Below are 19131 nucleotides of genomic sequence, written 5' to 3' on the forward strand. Positions count from 1 at the left end.
TAGAGATCTCAATTACCCAATGGAAACGTACTTCTCACAATTGTCAATAATGAATCACGACTACGAAAAGCAAAAGAGTTCATACAAGTAGCAAATGTGGGTGTGTGTTTTTAATACAAAAACGGTGTCGTAACGGTGAAATCTGAAGGCATTATGTTATGTTTTGGACAACAGAGACTCTATTATAGAGTAATGCGAAGCTGAATTTGATAGCTGCACTTATTTACTCCCATCGGTTTTATTTTATTTTATTGTGTGTTTTGTGTGTCTCTCTGTATTATGAATCCAACCACGAACCAGAACGAATTCGTCAGATCGTGAATAAGACTTTATCGAGGAACCACTCAGCTGCACCAGATGATCTTAGCTCCTTCTTCTCTTTGACGTTGGTCCTTCTTCTCCAGCGAAGCATAAAATTCTTCAGATCTCGTTGGGTTAATCCATCTGTTTGATCGGATCTGATTCGCAATCGGTTGAGAAACAGGGAGGGAAGAAGAAGAAGAACATGGCAGGGGCGGCCTCAGCGCTGTTTCTGCTCGATATCAAGGGCCGTGTTCTGGTGTGGCGCGATTACCGTGGCGATGTCACAGCTGCTCAAGCTGAGCGTTTCTTCACCAAACTCATCGAGAAAGAGGTGTTTTACTCTCTCTTCTGATCTTTGCTTTCTGGATTTGCGATTCGGTGTTTTTAGTTTCTGTTTTGGTACTTGGATGATGTGAGTTCTAAAGAGTACTTGGATGCAATGAACGAGAGTCATGGATTCGTTTCTAATTTCCATCTTTGGGAGATTCGCCAATAGAATTCGAAAAAGTGTTCTAAGCAATAGACCCGATTGTATGGAAGCTTGCTAATAGAATTCTTAGATAAGATAGTGATCTGTCTTTGTGATCTGATGCCACTAGTCCTTCTGAGATTCTTGTGATTTTACGATACGGAAGTTTGAACATTTGGAACTAATGAACAAGCTTGATCAGTGCTTATAGGAGGATTCAATTTGGATAAAAATTTGATCAGAATCGATACTATTTACTTTCGTAAGTAGTGTTTTCTTTGCGGGTTTGCTTACTTTCGTCTAATTATTTTTCAGGGTGATTCACAATCAAACGATCCGGTTGCTTATGATAATGGGGTGACCTACATGTTTGTACAGCATAGTAACATTTACTTGATGATAGCGTCCAGACAGAACTGTAATGCTGCCAGTCTTCTCTTCTTCTTGCATCGCGTTGTCGATGTAAGCTTCCCTAGTGATTCAGTTTTTGCATTTCCATCTGTTTCCCCCGGTTGGAGGATATAGAATATAAAGAACGGCACTGTTTTCATATGATACTTTTTCATTTATGTGTTTCTTATATTGTTTTGTAGGTTTTTAAGCATTACTTTGAGGAGTTAGAGGAAGAATCATTGAGGGATAACTTTGTGGTAGTGGTATGTCAATGCTTCTCCCATCTGCTCTTTTAACACCTTTTGTTTTTTTTTGTATGCTATATATTGTTATTTCTATTGCATGGAATGGATGTGTGTGGGCAAAAATTATTTTGAAAGGTAGGTACTGAAATTGACTTATGTTGCTGGCAGTATGAGTTACTTGACGAGATGATGGACTTTGGTTACCCTCAGTATACTGAGGCGAGAATCCTTAGTGAATTCATCAAGACTGATGCTTATAGAATGGAAGTTACACAGCGACCTCCAATGGCTGTCACAAATGCTGTCTCATGGAGGAGTGAGGGCTTACAGTTTAAGAAAAACGAAGTAGGTGCTTACTTTTCAAGCAGGGAACATTTTACTTTTCTAATGTTTTAAGTTTTCAAATGTTGACAGACGTATGTTTTGTTTTCCAGGTTTTCTTGGATGTAATTGAGAGTGTAAATATCCTTGTGAACAGTAATGGGCAAATTGTCAGGTCTGATGTCGTTGGAGCGTTGAAGATGCGAACATACTTGAGGTGCGTTCTCTAGTGTTCCTAGTCAACCAAAGCATTTTAGATTATAAAAAAAGGTCCCTCTTCTTTGACAATCTGCTTCTTTATCCTTGTTATTACAGTGGAATGCCGGAGTGTAAGCTAGGCCTGAATGATAGAGTATTGTTGGAGGCGCAGGGACGAGCAACAAAAGGAAAAGCCATTGATTTGGAGGACATCAAATTTCATCAGTATGTATCCTCCTGCAACTTCAGACATTCTTGACAATCACTTTATCCAGCCCAATTTTTGAGTTTTTACATGTCTCTTTCTTCAAAATGTTAGGTGTGTTCGATTAGCCCGTTTTGAAAACGACAGGACGATATCTTTCATACCACCCGATGGGTCTTTTGATCTAATGACGTATAGACTCAGTACTCAGGTTTGAAATGTGGACTACTGCACAAATGGTTTTGTCCCCTTCTTAAACAAATTAAATCTCATGATATTTTTTTATTTTCACATTATACTTGTTCAGGTAAAGCCTCTTATATGGGTGGAAGCGCAGATAGAGCGGCATTCCAGAAGTCGTGTTGAGATGCTAGTAAAAGCTAGAAGCCAATTCAAGGAGAGAAGGTAACTAACAATCCTTGTGTGACTTGTTTGATTTTACGTTTTAACTGTTACTTTGAATCGTTTCGATAAGAGTTCCTTAATCTGCAGCACTGCAACAAATGTTGAGATGGAGTTGCCCGTACCAACCGATGCATCTAACCCCAATGTAAGAACATCTCTTGGGTCTGCCGCATATGCTCCCGAAAAAGATGCACTGGTCTGGAAAATCAAATCTTTTCCAGGGAACAAGGTAAGTTCTTATAGTTTAATGTAACACTTTACCATAGTCAAATGCTTACATGAAGTTTTGAAACAATGTAGGAGTATATGTTGCGAGCAGAGTTTCATCTTCCAAGTATAACGGCAGAGGAATCAACACCTGAGCGAAAAGCTCCAATCCGTGTCAAATTCGAGATCCCATACTTCACAGTTTCAGGAATACAGGTCGGTATTGCTAACAGTGATCAGTTTGTCATATGTATCGTGTGTGTTCAATACTACTGCATTAAAATCTGAAAGCAAAAACCTGATGCGTGATAATTATTTGTATTAAAGGTTCGATACCTGAAGATCATTGAGAAGAGTGGGTACCAAGCTCTTCCATGGGTGAGATATATAACCATGGCTGGTGAGTACGAACTGAGACTCATGTGAGATCTGTGTTTTTGTTTAACATTTATTTTAGCCATTGTCAACGAACAAAGCAGAGGAAGATCGTTAAAAAAAAAATAAGGGAAAAGATTGAAATATTATAGCTGATGAAATTTGCGGTGAAGGTTGTTTTAGAAGCCATATTCTTGTGGATTGTTTTTCTTCTTTTCTTTTCTTTTTTTCTTTCTGTAAGATTTTAAAGTTTTTACGATAGTTTTTCTATTAGTAAGTACTTTTTGGTATCTCTCAAAACCGATTTTATGCGCTTCCTCTCTTTTTTTCACTTGATATCTATAGCTTTTATTCTTTTTTTTTTGGTCACCAAATAGCTTTCATTAAATAGAAATAGAGTTTAAACCCAATAAGTCACAGAAGGCTAAAGCCTCTTTTGCTAACGAATCTGCCACATGATTGGCAAGACGAGGAATAAAGGTGAAAGATATAGCATCAAAACTACTTCGAAGTTCTCGGATATCTTGTAAGAGTCCAAAAAGCTCAATGTGGAAGCCATCTTCATTGATAAGGCTTTGACAGTCCGAGAAGAGTTGCAGCTCTGTTTTATTCAAGAGGAGAGAATGTTTCAAAGCCAAAAAAACTGCCCATGCTTCCGCTATTAAAGCTGAGCCTATGCTTTCTTTGTGATCGGAGAAGCGTTCTTCATATGCAGAATCTGCGTTCACTACAGCCCATCCAAAACCTCCGTTACCGGTCGTGGAATTCCATGCAGCATCCACAAACACTTTGCAACTAGACGTTTGTACTGGTTGTTCCGGTTGATCCGTGGTTAGCCGAGGGGTCGTCAACATATTTTGGGCTTCTTGCCATTCTCTCGCAGATTTTATCGCTCTTATCAGAATGTCTGAAACAGGGATCTCTTTGTCCTCAAAAACTAAGCTGTTGCGGGCAAGCGATAGCTGCCAACGAATCCATGGATACAACTCCCCCTTTGATACCCCCGACGGAGGTAGATTGCACTTATGCTTCGCTAAGGAGAGAAAGTCTTCTATAGTTGTTGTGGAGCTTATTTCCAGATGGAGAATGGGAGCCTTAAGCCACACCTCTTTTGCACGCCTGCAATGTAGAAGAAGGTGAGAGACTGATTCTGTTTCTCCACAACTGCGACATGTGACCTCTGCATTTAGTCCTCGTCGAGCTAGTTGTTCCCCCACCGGTAACGCATCAGACATAGCTTTCCACAGAAAGTTTTTAACTTTTGGAGAGGTGTGAAGCTTCCACAGATGAGATTGCCAGTTGAAGTTTAAAGCAACATCTGGGATATCAAAAGTGGAAGTTATACCATAACCAGATCTTGTGGTATACTGCCCAGATTTGACAGGTAGCCAAACTAGTTGGTCCTCTCTCCTTGACGGGGCCAGGGGGATTTGTTTGATGCAATCCACATACTGTGGTAGTTCTTCTCTGATTTTACTCCAGTTCCATTGATTGGTAGATGGGTCGAGAAGGCTGGAAACCGTTTCTCCCTCTTGGTGCTCTCTTATGGGGCCATAGGGGCAGAGAGGAGTGGTAGTAGAGAGCCACGGGTCTCGCCAAATCTTAACGCTTTCTCCATTACCTATTAGCCATCCTGCACCTTGTTTTATCACATTACGACCAGCCATGATACTTCTCCAGCCATGAGAGGGATTTGACGGAATAGAACACTCCATAAAAGAGTAAGAGTGGCAGTATTTGCCTAAGAGGACACGAGCCAGCAGTGTATTAGGTTCCTTGAGTAGTCTCCAGGCTATTTTGGCTAGTAAGGCGTCATTGAAACGTTCCATGTCTCTAAACCCGAGCCCACCTGCATTTTTTGGTCTTGTAAGTTTTGTCCATGCTACCCAACTCATTTTTTGCTTGTCAGGTTTATCATCCCACCAAAATCTAGTTAGAACTGATTGGATTCTCTTACAAAGAGAACCTGGTAACTTGAAGCAAGTCATTGCATATGATGGCATTGAAGAAAGAACAGATTTCAGTAAGACTTGTTTACCCGCTTCCGATAGGGTCCGTGAAGACCAACTGTGGGATCTCTGTCTTATTTTGTCTACAATAGATTCAAAAACATCACTTTTTCTTCTTCCAAAGTTCTCTGGTAGTCCTAGGTACTTGCCATTTCCACCCTCTTTTTGGATACCAAGATCTCTTTTAACCTTTGTCTTCATCTCTCTTGAGGTTTTAGCCGAGAATGTGATAGAAGATTTATCTACATTGATACGTTGACCACTTGCTCTCTCGTACTTTTGAAGAATTTTTGTTAAGCTATTGCAGCTCTTTTGATCCGACCTCATGAAAAACATTGTATCATCGGCGAAAAGCAAATGGTTTACCAAAGGGCTTTGTCTTGCCACCTTCACTCCCGGTAATGAACCATCTAGTTGGGCTTGTTTGCATAACCCCGATAAAACCTCTGTACATAAGATAAAGAGATAAGGGGAGAGCGGATCACCCTGGCGTAGTCCTCTTGACGGGATAACTTGACCTTTTGCATCTCCATTTATTAGGTAAGAGTAAGTGACTGTTGAAACGCACTCCATGATCCACTCTATCCATGTGTTGCTAAACCCTAGACGTTCCATCACTTTCCTAAGAAAATCCCACTCTATTCTATCATAAGCTTTGCTCATATCCGTTTTAACCGCCATAGCACACTTCTTCTTTGCCTTAGAGTTGCGAAGGTAGTGCAGTGTCTCATGTGTAATGAGGACATTATCCGAGATGGCGCGTTTTGGGACAAAGGCGGATTGAGTTTCTGAAATAATACTCTGAAGTAGTGGTTGGAGCCGTTTGGTGAGAATCTTTGCCACAATTTTGTAAGAAACATTGCACAAGGCAATAGGACAGTAGTCAGAGACTTTCCGTGGACCCAAACCTTTGGGTATTAGTCGAACATGTGTTGCATTGAAGTTTGTGGGGAACACTTTAGAGACAAAGAATTTTTGAGTTTCTGCTATAATGTCCTTTCCAATGATGTCCCAATAGCTTCGGTAAAAACCTGCCGAGAAACCATCTGGCCCTGGCGCCTTTGCAGGATGGATGGAGAAAGCAGCATCTTTAATTTCCTTGGCATCTGGAATTTTTGTAAGCTTGGCATTCTGTTCTTCTGAGATTTTTGTCTCCAAGGCTTCTTCCACCACACTAAAGTCTGAGTTCTCATTTGACTTAAAAAGATCATTATAGAAATCAGAAATAACCTTCACCATTTGTGGCTCCTCATGCACTGCGATCCCGTTTTCAGTTTCCAAGACCGTGAATCTGTTTATAGTTCTTCTGTTCCGGGTTGTCGCATGGAAATAACTTGTGTTACGATCACCACTTTGCAGCCACATCACTCTGCTACGCTGTTTCCAAAACTTTTCTTCTTCTAGATAAGCTTTTTCAAGGATCGCTGTGTGCCTTCCTATTTCCTCGGGGTCAGGGGTATCTGCAGACAAGGTTGCTTCCAGCGCTTGTTGGGATTCTGAGATTATTTTAGCACTGTTTTGGTTTTGTTCCTTTGCCCATTTTATTATCTCTTTTCGACAATGAGAGATCTTGGTCGCCACTGAAGCATTATCTAAGCTGTTCCAAGCTTCTTGAATTAGCTTTGTCACTTCTTCTTTCTCCCTTAGTCGGTTATCAAATCTGAACATACCCCTTTTTTTAACCCTTGAATCATCTAAATAAGTAACCACTGGCCTATGATCTACTCCCTCATATCTAAGGTACTCTGATCTACTTGATGGAAAGCTCTCCATCCATGCATTATTTCCCATTGCCCGGTCTAGTCTGGCACGTACAAAGTGTAAATGTCTCATTCCCCTCCAAGATAACGGGTTTCCTGAGTGTTTTACATCCCAAAGGCCATTGCTAAAAACAAAACTTCTGAACTCAATGAAGGACCCCTCATGTCTTAGTCTTCCTCCTCTTTTCTCAGAGTTATCTAATATATCATTGAAATCACCCATGAGCAGCCATGGTAAATCTCTGTTTGCTCCCAAATCTGATAGTTTATCCCACACCTCTTTACGTTTACTCACTATCGGATCACCATAAACGAAGGTTATGTATAGCGTTTTTGCTTTCACCTTTACCTTTGTGTCAATGAAGTTTGGTGAGGAGTCTAGAATCTCTAGCTCCACATCTTCCTTCCAAAACAGGGCAAGGCCGCCACTAAGGCCAATTGGTGGGACTGTGAATTCATTTTTGTAACCCATCCACTGGAAAACACGGTGAACAAAGTCGTCTTGATTCTTTGTTTCCATAAGAAACGTTATGTCCGGGAAGATATCCAGTCGTATCTCCCTAAGGCGTCGAACTGTAAGGGAGTTTCCAAGTCCTTGACAGTTCCAACTGGTTGTAATCATTGATCAACATTGGGTGGCTTCTGGAAAACCACCGAACCCTTACAAGATGAAGGCACTACGGCCTTAGAAGTAGACGTAACATTGAGATTACATTGTTCCACCTCATTAAGAGGTAAGCATTCATTTTGAGTACTATCCCTAGCTGTATCTACACACAGCTTCTTCTTGGAGGTTGTTGTTTGTCTTATTGAGTTCCTCTTTCTTGTGCTTGCTCCTTGAAGTGGGCTGCAAGGGATAGTTTTCCTTGAAGCTCCTTTTGGTTGTTTAGCCTTTGGATTCACTTTTTTCACTGTTGGGGTCTTTGTGCGACCGTTTGCTGAGGTCTTAACCTGAGAAGTTCTTCGTTGCGGTTGAACTTTTCTTCCCAATCGTTTTGCTAATGGTGGTTTCACATGACCTTCAATGGGACTGCAGAGAATTTCTTCTGTTGACGGGAAAGAGAGTCTTTGATGAATACTTGAAGCATCATTAGGCTGCAGTGGTGAAAGATGTGATGCAGTGTCCCGAAGAGATTTAGCAGTGAGTACCTCTCCTTCTCCAATTCCCTCTGCCCCAAGGTAGTGAACTGCAACTTCTTGTAGCTCTGTTGAAACTAACCGATAGGCCTGCTTGAACCTTGCGACCAGATTGCAGAGTCCTTTCGGAGCTTGGAGAGGGGTTGTTTATTCGTTCAAGTGCATGTCTTCTGTTTCGGGAACCACTCGACCCTTCTCCTAGTTCACCACTAGTTATTCTTGGGATTCTATTAGGAGAGGTGGCCCGTTCTTGTAACGGTTCTTCCTGTATCTCCTCTTCATTACAAAGAGGTCCTGATTGAACTAAAAGACCCGATTGGAGGGTATGATTCATGATCGAAGCAGAATTGGTGGCCGGAGGTAAGATTGGGGTATCAACTCTCTCTAAAGCTGAATTCTGCAGTCGAGAGTTACTAGAGGTGTCATCTTTTTCCTCCCTAGAAACTATGGGGTTGCGTTTAGGTACATACTTTTGTGCGTACCGTTGTCATGCCTCATGAGTGTAGGAGAGTCCACGATCTCTAAAGGACGAGGAGGTCCGCACTTGAGAGTAAGATTTCATGAAGGCCTCAGTTCCCCTGTTGGAGATCAGATTATCTCTTCTTCTATCACTATTCCCGACTGAATAGTCATCTGCTTCAACTCTGTACCTAGACTCGCTTTGTCTAGATATGCTCTGAGGTTGACTTTGAGTCCTATAAGGTTTGCCTCTGTCCTCCACTTGGGATCTATGAGACCTCATGTAAGGTTGGTACCTTGCTCTGCTCACGTTGTTTGTATAGAAAGTGGGGGCTCGTTTCCTCTCTTCTATCTTCTTCCTGTGATCCTCAATTTTTTGCAGGGTTTGTTGTTGGTTGAGACCTAGTGGAAACTCTGCCTCAGTTGATGGAGGTTTCAGCTTGCATGCTTTTCCTTCGTGGGTGAGAGAATGACAAATAAAACAATGCTTTTCAAGATTTTCATATTCAAGCTCAAGTGTCATCTCTCTTCCAGAGGGTGATTGAATAATCTTCTTCATTATGAGTGGCTTGAGTGCGTTAATTTGCACTTGTACCCTTCCTTCTGTTGCATCATGGTTTAGGTATTTTCCCAGCTCATCTCCAATGATTTTGAATGTTGCATGGGTCCATCTATTGACTGGGAGAGTGGGGGTCTTTATCCAGAAGGGTATGTAACATAGGAAGGCATCAGAGAAAATTGGCTCCCATCTCTGAATAACCACCATCCATTTCTTAAAATGAAACGGGGCTTTTGCTAGGACACCAAGCAGTTCTGATTTTGTTTTAAACTTGAACATGAACTTTTCTCTGCCCAGTTCTTTTCCTGTTATTCTTCCTTCCAAACGCCAAACCTGAGGGAAGAAACCCACAATAGCATTTGTGCGTTGAACATCTGGATTTGTAACTCTCCCTATTAGAGTCAGCTTGTGAGCTTCAATCAGCTCAGAGTCATCTTCATCTGGGAGCAGTAGTGGCTTGTCTCTATTCCAAGTGAAAGATCTATCCGAACTTTTCCCTTTTTCCTCTCGAGTATATCGCCCAGACATGGTGTGAGTAGGCTCGTACTACAATAGGGAGGAAAACTAGGTAAGGAGAGCAGGGAAGCTTTGTAAGAAAAAGGGAAAGACAGAACTCGTCTGTAGTGTTTGCTTCCTTGTGTCGAGATTTAGAGAGCTTGTTGGTTGACGACCGGAGAGAGTCGTTAGAAACTAGCTGAAGGCAAAACCAACAAAAGACTGTAGAAAAAAAAACGTAACACGTACGTAAACGTAAACGTAAGGAAACGAGAGGAGCTCGTAAGTTGTGTTGCGAACAAAACAAAAGGAGAGAAAACAGAAACTCCCCGACTGTACTTAGACAGTAAAAAACAGAGGTCAGGTTGTCCTCTCTTTTGAGTTGAGGAAGCTCTTTCCATTAGCTAACAACCAAACCATAGCTGAATTGGAGAACGAATCAACTTTTGTAGGATTTTTGGAAGCCATGGGACGAGCCCCGCAGGCTCCTTTGAGCACCTTTGCAGTCTAGTGGGTGTCCTCAGGTGAATACAAAGGCAAAAAAACTGTAAAATGTGGAAAAAACCCTCGCCGGAAAAAGTAATTGCGGTGGACGACGACTAAAGTGGTGGCTAAACTTGGTAGGTGCGGCGGAAATTCTTTGGTCGGGAATTAGGTAGACACACCTCAACAAAGCGCCTGAGAGCATTTTTAAAAAATCGTACGGACCGACACGCGGCTCGAAAACCCTGGCACATTGCTCTTTCTATAGCTTTTATTCTATGACTATAAAACTAGAGTAATTGTAACGACATTTTATATAACGCCACCTACATGAGATTAGGTGACATCATCGAATTCGATATGGGCTAAGAATGACCTCTTCCTAATCGCTATGCGAAATGTCATATTCAGAAGTCTTTTTTATATACGTATTAACTTACTCAGGTCACCTTAATTGGTAAATAATGAATAAACAGAGAAGTCGGATATGAGAAAAATATAAATAACAATAAAATAAGATTGTACACACTCATTCTCTATTGGAATGTTTTTCTATATACCAACATCATTAGATATCACCAATGAAAAAGTTGTCTCACTAGTCTTTTTATAAACTATCAATTCTTGCGACAAAGTGTTAAATCACATAGAGCTTATTGAAAACTTCCAAAGTTTAAGACAAGTATTAATCAAAGTAATGGTTAAAACATAAAATCAAACAAATAAAATGTCATGGGCATCCCGTCCTGCAGCATCAAATATCAATGTAAAACACGAACACAATCAACAATATTTATAAAATTAATTTACCGTCTTTAAGACACAATCAGTTCGAATAAAAGTTTTGCACAAACTTTTTATCATGTGTATTTCCGAACGGGGACGTTTAACCAAACTTGTGTAAGACAAACAAGATCAAAATATGAGAGGAATTAGCAAACACAATAAGAAATTCATTACTTCCTAAACACAATAAGGAATTAGCAAAGACAATAAAAAATCTCATTATAATATATGTTATTTGGTCATGTTGCTCCACTGCCTGATGTTATATAAAGACTTGTGAGTAAGTTAGTGCTACAAAAAGACTCTTAAGTTTGTGATGTTGTAGACATTGTGGGCACATGTTAGTATTTTTCCATGAGTACTTATAATGATTCCACATCCATACAAAAAATTTAGTCAAGTAAAGCTTCAAGTATTAATACAATCGCTATTTAGTATTATTTGCTATAAGACTACTTACAATGGTGCTATTGAAAAAAATTATTAAATTGTTGAATTGGTGCAAAGATGTATCGAAAAATTTGTTGAATATGAGGTGGATTAAACATAATTGAATAAGTTCAACATGTTGAATTGAAACTTAAAAGAGAGAGAGATAGTGTCCATGTGGTATCGAGGTTGTTAGGAGTGATATAAAGATTGAAACGTGTGTTGTTAACATTACTGATTGTTGAATTTTTTTTTTTTAAGATTTACCCCCAATTATTTGAGATCCATTATATTATAGTAAATTAATATTTTTATTCTTGATTTCTCTATCAAAATTCATCATTTTTATACTCTATCAATAAATATTTCTTACATTTGAACCGAACACATAAAAACCGTCTTTTGTGAAATAGATACCAACAATGATTCTTTCTACACTCAAAATTATTCTACTTACTCGTAAACAGTGATTATCAATTTTCAAGTCAACTCTTTTTCATGTGTGATTGAGTCATTAAATCTTAGACAATAGTATAACAAGAACACCATAATTACATCAGCCAATTCGATATGGGATAAGAATGAACTCATCCTAATTGACAATTGTTATGTGAAACGACACGACAAATCATTTTTATAGTTAAATTACTTACTCAAGTCTTGCCAAGTCATTGTAAGCATCAAGGAAAGAAACTTGACCATACACCACTTGTTTGTTACTAAAGATGTCCACCTAATAAAATAATTGATAACAATACAAATATAATTCAATATCCAATTGAAATAATTGATAACAATACAGATATAATTCAATATCCAATTGAGTTTAAAAATGTTTACAATATCGAACAATATTATTGATACATACCATTTTAGTTTCCGCCTGATAATCTGAATCATGTTTCAGACGAAACATGTCGTCGTACAGTGTGTGTGCACAAGTTAATATCTTTCCTGTGGTGCTGATAATAATTCCAGCTCCATAACAGATTGCATCGTCTAGGTAAAAAAAAAAGAATTAATTAGTGAATATAATATGTATCGGCTGAGTCAAAATAAATAAATAAATAAATAATAAGTAAGTGAATACAATACCTTCGTATGTTATCAAATTAACGACCGATGGAGTGATGACAGCAGCTAACTTGGAGAAAGTGTCCAAATCAAAAGGTGGGTAGGGTGTGCGGTCATCTGTTAAGTAGAATAGGAGATGAGAAAAAATTAACCGATGATAAAAAGGTTGAAAAAAAAAATTAAACAAACACGTATGAGTAGAACTCGTAACACGTAAGAAAGTAAAAGTAGAAGTAGAGAACAAACAGGAGGGACACATATAGTAATGAGGATTGAGGAGAGAACAAACCATACCTCCTCAAACTCCTGTTTTAGCATATATAACCATACCTCCTCAAACTCTTGTTTTGGCATCTTAGAACCGACACAGATAGTAATGAGGATTGAGGAGAGAATCTGATCTCTTGGATCGGAGGAAAAAATTTCGTAAGAAAGTTCAACAGGAGGGGAAAATTGATCACGAGTCAAAACAAGCACCATATATCTATACACATTCCAAACGATCAAACGTAGAGCAAGACATCTATTATTGGTTCTCTCTTCTATTAGAAGTATATGCATAAACAGAGTTTGTTATAGTTGGCTTGGCTTGTTAACACATACACCTTGCAATACACATTTTCTATACCATATATATTGTAAAATTGACTGAATGACGAGTTGTTGAGCAACCTTGGAAACTTTGTTAATCGAGTTCTGAGTTTGTAATTTGTTGCAAATAGAGACATAGAAGTTTCAACGGCCCCAAACGCTTGTAATTTGTTACCATAAGAATTCATCAAAAAAAAAAAAACACTTAAAGCTTACAGCTAACATCAATAAATAAAAAGAAAACAAGGAAAAGAAGTCACTTATGTTATCTGGTGCGTAAAGTGTCGATCACATACATAACAACTGGCTATCTATATTCGTTACCTTCAAAAACTTAAAGCAAAGATTAACTACAAATCAAAGAACAATCAAATCCAAGTTGGAATATTTTCAAAATTCACAGAGAGGTTGAAGCAAATTGAAAATTTCATGTAGTAGCATTACCATAAATTCAACTTGTGTTTTCTGATGAAATTTCAGATCCACCGCCGAAAAATCCTACTAATTGAACTGTATTATCGAAACTTACAATCAATCCGCCCGAGACCAGGAGACATCTTACAATCAAAACTTCACCATTGGAAACATACATCTCTTTTATAAAGTTGACGGCGCAGGCGAGATTCAGCAAAGAGCGACGTTTTCGGTAAACGAGAACTCATCGAACTGCTTCAATCAAAGCTTGAGTCGGTGGTATTTGACCAGAGAGCGGATTATTAGATAGATTGAAGTGTCTGAGACTCGTCTGGTTAATAGGAGGGATTGAGCCAATGGAGAGATTGTCCTGAACAGTGAGCGTGTAGAGTCGAGAAAGATGGAGCAACGACCTAGGGATTCGACCGGAGAGAACTGGCCGGAGAAGTTGTTGTCGTTGAGAAAAACCGATTTGAGATTGACTAAACCGGAGAGATCAGGGATTGAAACTAAGAACCCTAAGTTGATCCAATTGGTTCAAACTCTCTTGTCGTCGAGTGAGCCAGTGAGAAGATTCAAAAAACTCAAGAACAAGCTTGGATACTCTTCCGTTCATACATTCTCTCTCTATCACCTTGCTAGTTGCAGAGATCTGTTCGTCGCCATGGAATCGAATTAGACGGATCGATTGAAGATTTCAAGCTGAGTAGAGCTTGGACGTCGCTAGAGATCTTGCCGGAGTAACCAAACAGAGGAATACTACTGTACATGCAAAGACTACTAGTAACAACAACGACGTAATCGATGAAGAAGAAGAAGAAGCCATTAATTACGAATTTATTAGTTTGCTTAGCTCAAGCGTGATAAAGAAGAAGAAAGAGATGTGAATTGAGTTCACGTAAAGTAAGGCTGAGTCAGTCCAACACCTAAAGAGACTTGCAGTCATTTAATTGGCTTCCCATCAACATATTTTTTGACTTCATTGACCTTCGCATTTTGAAGGATTGAAGAGCTTGTCCATGGTTGATGTACATGTGATTTACCTGCAATTTGTATCTTGAACGTGGACAGGTCAGGGATGATGAATTGAAGAAGCTGATGGTGCCAACTATCAGCTTGAGATGATGAGATGTCTGAGGGAGGTTGTTAATGTTGACAACAACACTGTTGGTTGGTAGGTTTTCTTCTTGTCATCAGTCTGACTTCACTTGTTCAATAATATTCTTTTACGAATGTATCTAAGATCTGCTTTCATTTTGTTTCCGGTATCAGTCTGCAGTTCTTGGTTCCTAACAGATCGTGGAACTCATTTAGACCTTCATGAATTACCAGGTACTTGTCAAGATCATGTCTACCATGTGATTATAACATTCTAGATTCTGGATTTGATCTATTCATATGGTTTGCTGGAAAGTTATATTATATGTATCGCATGGCCACTCTAGTGTACAATTATTCTAGTGTAAAAATTGATTGCAAAGCGTAAACCGTCTTTATCTACAGGAAAACATCAAGAGGTGTGTGTGCATCCTATATGATCCCTCTTAAGCGGACCTAGGCGTTGAAGCTTTCAGATTCCTTTATGGAGTTGTACCGAGGTGGAAACTTTAATGGCGAAAAGTATGTCTCTTGATCCATATAGGTTTCTTGAACCCCATAAGATAGTTGTCATGTTTTATTTACTCTCTTTGTTAGGTTGAGAGAGAAGAATTTTTCCTGGATGGGTATTTTTGAAGACATACCTGCAAGTCTCTAGCTCTCTTCTATGTTGAAGTCTTACCAGCTAATCTTTTTGAAGTAAATACTAAATAGGTTGGAACTGTTACCTGGTTATATGTTGCCTCTGACAAAAAAAAAATTGGTTTCAACGTAACTTTCTTTTCTTTTGACAGATCAAGGTTTCAAACTCTGCACTTTTCAGTGCCTTCATGGCCGAACTGGAGACTGATACACCTGTCTCACAGGTACAATACTAGAATCTGGATAGTGTTCCTCGCATGATGTGTGTCAGTATTCCAGCTTTTGACTCGTAATACTACTGTATTTTCTCTTTTCTAGGGCGATTATGATCGTCTACACTCATCAACCGCTCCTTTCCTTGAGAACAATATGGCATTTTAGATTAAATGCATGGATGATTTATCTATGCAACAACAAAAGGTGTGGCCTATTATGCATTCTTGTTCAATTCCCATCCTCAGAAGTCAGAACTATCTTAGTGTAATATCTTAATTTGTGTTTCCAGTGGCCAATACTACTACCGGAACCTGTCTCGTCAGCAAGCGCAACAGCAAGTCTGGCTCCATAAGAGAAGGTAGGTCCATTTATATTTCAAGCAGAATATTTTTTGTTCTCTTGGTCTTGGTTCTAGTTCTGGTCCGATTTGTTTTACTCCCTCGTTATCTTGGAAGGTGACACAAGTTTAGTTACAAGAGTAGGGAATGTCCTATAACTATTGTCTAAAGCAACAAAAGGAAAAGCCATTGATTTGGAGGACATCAAATTTCATCAGTATGTATCCTCTTGCAGCTCCAAACATTCTTGACAATCACTTTATCCAGACCATATTTTAGTAACTCGATTTGATACTTGAGTTTTTTCATGTCTCTTTCTTCAACATGTAGGTGTGTTCGATTGGCCCGTTTTGAGAACGACAGGACGATATCTTTTGATCTAATGACGTATAGACTGAGTACTCAGGTTTGAAATATGGAATATTGCACAAATGGTTTTGCCCCCTTCTGAAAGCAACTTAAATCTCATAACATAACTTATTTTCACATAATACTTGTTCAGATAAAGCCTCTTATATGGGTGGAAGCGCAGATAGAGAGGCATTCCAGAAGTCGTGTTGAGATGCTTGTAAAAGCTAGAAGCCAATTCAAGGAGAGAAGGTGACTAAATAATCCTTGTGTGACTTTTTTGATTTTACGTTTTTAACCATTACTTTGAAACGTTTCGATAAGAGTTCCTTAATCTGCAGCACTGCAACAAAGGTTGAGATTGAGTTGCCCGTACCAACCGATGCATCTAACCCCAGTGTCAGAACATCTCTTGGGTCCGCTGCATATGCTCCCGAGAAGGATGCACTGGTCTGGAAAATCAAATCTTTCCCAGGAAACAAGGTAAGTTCTTATAGTTTAATGTAATAACACTTGGCCATATAAACTTGAATGCTTACATGAATTTTTGAAACAATGTAGGAGTATATGTTGAGAGGAGAGTTTCATCTTCCAAGTATAACCGCAGAGGAAGCAACACCTGAGCGAAAAGCTCCAATCCGTGTCAAATTCGAGATCCCATACTTCACAGTTTTTGGAATACAGGTCGGTATTGCTCACAGTGATCAGTTTATAATAATATATATCGTGTTCCTTCTGACTTCTGAGAGCAGAACCTGATGCGTGTTTCGATACCTGAAGATCATTGAGAAGAGTGGGTACCAAGCTCTTCCATGGGTGAGATATATAACCATGGCTGGTGACTGGTGAGTACGAGCTGAGACTCATGTGAGATCTGTTTTTTTATTTAAGCCATTGTCAACGAATACAAAGCAGACGAAGATCATTGTTTAACGTTGGCTGATGAAATTTGTGGTTAAGGTTGTTTTAGAAGCCATATTTATGTGAATTGATTGTTGGTGATCTCTTTTTTTTTTTTTTTTTTTTTTTTTTTTTTTTTTTTTTTCTGTAAGCTTTTTACAACAGTTTTATATTTGACTAAACATCGAATTCTTTTGGGTTCTTTTCTGTTAATTACCGTGGAAAGGTTCGATTTTGGACTCGAGTAAAATAACAATAAAATATGTAAACAACACGACAAATCATCATTCCATAAAACAAGTGTCAAAATAGTGTCACTTCACATGGAGAGTTAGATATTTTATTTGGGCTATAGAGTGTTTATTAGCGATGGATTTGGATAAGGTCCTTTTTGCTACGAATTGTTCAGATCGATCTTTTCATCAAAATTGAAGAATTTTGTTCATTTAAGAGATAGATTTGCTAATTTTAGTATTAGATATATTCCTCGAGAGGATAATATCCGTACCGATAAACTTGCGAAATGTGCAAGAGCACGAGATTTCTGTTTTTTCCATGTAAGCTCGTCTGTATCTATATAGTTCTATGGAGTTTGATTGAAAAAAAAAAAATAGCGTCAAACGACACACAAATCATTCACAAGTCTTGCTCAAAAGTCTTTACACACTAAGATTATGCCAAACCACTGAGATTTGGTAAACTTCTTCCTTGCTCATGGTTTCCTTGCATCTGGTTTTCGGTGGTTGAACTCTCTTCATCCAATTTTTTTCTCTGACCACTTCACAAAAGCTATCGCTGGGTATTGCAAAACCCAACGTCGTGGGCATCCGGTCCTGCAACATCAAATATCAATATAAAACACGAACACAATCAACAATATTTATAAAATTAATTTACCCGTTTAAGACACAATCAGTTTGGATAAAGGTTTTGCACAACTTTTTCACCATGTGTATTTGTTCGAACAAGATCAAAATATGAGAGGAATTAGCAAACACAATAATAAATTCATTACTTTTATGATTCCCAAATTCTTTACATAAACGCATAACTTAAAATAAGTGTCAAATATATAGTTTCAAACCACTCAGCCTTCGTCAAACCTCATCCACTTCTTCTCCTTCACGATATCACAGATTCCATCAATGCAAAACACAAAAGTAATCAACAATATTTATAAAAAAAGAATTTACCATGTTTAACGCACAATCTGTTTGATTACCTAATAACACCCATAGATAATGACTGAGACAATCCATAGGGATAGCCAACTGCTAACACCAAATCACCCACTAATGCATTTTTGGAGATACCAAAAGTAGCAAGGCAGAATTTGAGACTTTGGCTATACGTATCTACAATAGCCAAGTCATTATCCGCATCAAAAAAGGAAACTTCACCATATAGAACTTGTTCGTTGCTCAAAATGATGTCCACCTATTATGGTTTGATACAATAATGATTGATATATTATGAACAATATATATGAACAATACTAACATAATTCAATATCAATATCACCAATTGAGTTTAATAATGTTTAAAATATCGTTAGTATTTGTGTTGAATTTATAGTTAAAAATAATAATATTATGTTTATTACCAGTTGAGTTTAATAATATATATATATATATATAAACAATATTAATTCATATCAATATCCTTACCACCTTAAATTGTGTCTGATATTGTGGATATGTCTAAGTCGATCCATGTCGTCGTAGACCCTGTGTGCACATGTAAGTATTTCTCAGTGGTATTTATAATGACTCCACCAACATAACAAATTGTATCGGCTCAATAAAAAAAAAAAATTAGTGAATACAATAACATGTATCGGCTAAGTCAAAAAACAAATTTAGTGAATACAATAATAGTATAAGAAGTAAACCTTCGTATGTTAGCAGATTAACAACGGAAGGAGTGATGAGAGCAGCAAGCTTGGAGAAAGTCTTTACAGTTTTAAACCGAAAGGAGGGAAGTTAAGACATAGAGCTTATTAAAAACTTCCAAAGTTAAGACAAGTATTAATCAAAGTTTTTTATACTCTATCAATAAAGATTTCTTTCATTTGATCCGCACACATAAAAATCATCTTTTGTGAAATAGATACCAACAATGATTCTTTCTACGCTCAAAATTATTTTACTTACTCGTAAACAGTGATTATCAATTTTCAAGTCAACTCTTTTATATGTGTGATTGAAGACCTTTATTGTTTGCGACTTAGTATAAGAATATGAAATAAAAATAAGAAAATAAATATTTAACT

General features: G+C 38.2%; 3 protein-coding genes and 2 long non-coding RNA genes across 12 annotated transcripts; 3 read left to right on the plus strand and 2 right to left on the minus strand.

The window, feature by feature from the left end:
- The first annotated feature begins 14 nt into the window (after nucleotides 1-14).
- On the plus strand, nucleotides 15-3421 carry LOC104739695 (AP-1 complex subunit mu-2). The gene is made up of 11 exons (XM_010460132.3): nucleotides 15-634; nucleotides 1088-1234; nucleotides 1366-1428; nucleotides 1579-1755; nucleotides 1845-1948; nucleotides 2047-2154; nucleotides 2249-2345; nucleotides 2442-2539; nucleotides 2627-2768; nucleotides 2840-2962; nucleotides 3074-3421. The coding sequence occupies exons 1-11, from the start codon at nucleotides 506-508 to the stop codon at nucleotides 3170-3172; spliced, it is 1287 nt and encodes a 428-aa protein (XP_010458434.1). The 5' UTR covers nucleotides 15-505; the 3' UTR covers nucleotides 3173-3421.
- Nucleotides 3422-11715: 8294 nt separating this feature from the next.
- LOC147927823 (uncharacterized) lies at nucleotides 11716-14233 on the minus strand. The gene is made up of 3 exons (XR_015580335.1): nucleotides 12334-14233; nucleotides 12107-12237; nucleotides 11716-11971 (listed from the first exon to the last, which is right to left on the minus strand). It is a non-coding gene; the product is annotated as an uncharacterized LOC147927823 (long non-coding RNA).
- On the plus strand, nucleotides 13168-16963 carry LOC104743224 (AP-1 complex subunit mu-2-like). Of its 8 annotated transcripts, XM_087485071.1 has the most exons (14): nucleotides 13270-14220; nucleotides 14389-14491; nucleotides 14590-14649; nucleotides 14821-14937; nucleotides 15013-15129; nucleotides 15210-15281; nucleotides 15376-15477; nucleotides 15563-15631; nucleotides 15729-15828; nucleotides 15942-16017; nucleotides 16114-16211; nucleotides 16301-16442; nucleotides 16521-16643; nucleotides 16740-16963. In XM_087485071.1, exons 10-14 carry the CDS (start codon nucleotides 15994-15996, stop codon nucleotides 16806-16808), a joined length of 456 nt encoding a protein of 151 aa, XP_087341197.1. In that variant the 5' UTR covers nucleotides 13270-14220; nucleotides 14389-14491; nucleotides 14590-14649; nucleotides 14821-14937; nucleotides 15013-15129; nucleotides 15210-15281; nucleotides 15376-15477; nucleotides 15563-15631; nucleotides 15729-15828; nucleotides 15942-15993; the 3' UTR covers nucleotides 16809-16963. The 8 variants fall into 8 exon arrangements, with proteins under 8 accessions (XP_087341199.1, XP_087341196.1, XP_087341193.1 ...); XM_087485073.1 differs by having other exon boundaries at nucleotides 13168-14491; nucleotides 16712-16963; XM_087485070.1 differs by having other exon boundaries at nucleotides 13168-14491.
- LOC147927824 (eukaryotic translation initiation factor 3 subunit H-like) lies at nucleotides 14442-15438 on the plus strand. The gene is made up of 7 exons (XM_087484687.1): nucleotides 14442-14487; nucleotides 14590-14649; nucleotides 14821-14834; nucleotides 14876-14937; nucleotides 15054-15114; nucleotides 15210-15281; nucleotides 15376-15438. The coding sequence occupies exons 1-7, from the start codon at nucleotides 14442-14444 to the stop codon at nucleotides 15436-15438; spliced, it is 378 nt and encodes a 125-aa protein (XP_087340813.1).
- LOC147927825 (uncharacterized) lies at nucleotides 16019-16626 on the minus strand. Its single transcript, XR_015580334.1, has 2 exons — nucleotides 16499-16626; nucleotides 16019-16425 (listed from the first exon to the last, which is right to left on the minus strand). It is a non-coding gene; the product is annotated as an uncharacterized LOC147927825 (long non-coding RNA).
- Nucleotides 16964-19131: the final 2168 nt, after the last annotated feature.

The sequence above is a fragment of the Camelina sativa genome, chromosome 14, assembly GCF_030686135.1.
Source record: "Camelina sativa cultivar CO46 ecotype springtype chromosome 14, ASM3068613v1".
Lineage (NCBI taxonomy): Eukaryota > Viridiplantae > Streptophyta > Magnoliopsida > Brassicales > Brassicaceae > Camelina > Camelina sativa.

Bases quoted from the DNA above. Each gene is read 5' to 3' on its own strand.
- LOC104739695 (XM_010460132.3), top strand. From the start codon at position 506: ATGGCAGGGGCGGCCTCAGCGCTGTTTCTGCTCGATATCAAGGGCCGT. The intron at 1,949-2,046 runs GTGCGTTCTCTA...TTGTTATTACAG, and splicing joins AAGATGCGAACATACTTGAG to TGGAATGCCGGAGTGTAAGC. The intron at 2,346-2,441 runs GTTTGAAATGTG...ATACTTGTTCAG, and splicing joins CGTATAGACTCAGTACTCAG to GTAAAGCCTCTTATATGGGT.
- LOC147927824 (XM_087484687.1), top strand. From the start codon at position 14,442: ATGAGATGTCTGAGGGAGGTTGTTAATGTTGACAACAACACTGTTG. The intron at 14,938-15,053 runs GTATGTCTCTTG...GTATTTTTGAAG, and splicing joins GGAAACTTTAATGGCGAAAA to ACATACCTGCAAGTCTCTAG. The intron at 15,115-15,209 runs GTAAATACTAAA...TTCTTTTGACAG, and splicing joins TACCAGCTAATCTTTTTGAA to ATCAAGGTTTCAAACTCTGC.
- LOC104743224 (XM_087485067.1), top strand. From the start codon at position 15,994: ATGACGTATAGACTGAGTACTCAG. The intron at 16,018-16,113 runs GTTTGAAATATG...ATACTTGTTCAG, and splicing joins CGTATAGACTGAGTACTCAG to ATAAAGCCTCTTATATGGGT. The intron at 16,443-16,520 runs GTAAGTTCTTAT...GAAACAATGTAG, and splicing joins AATCTTTCCCAGGAAACAAG to GAGTATATGTTGAGAGGAGA.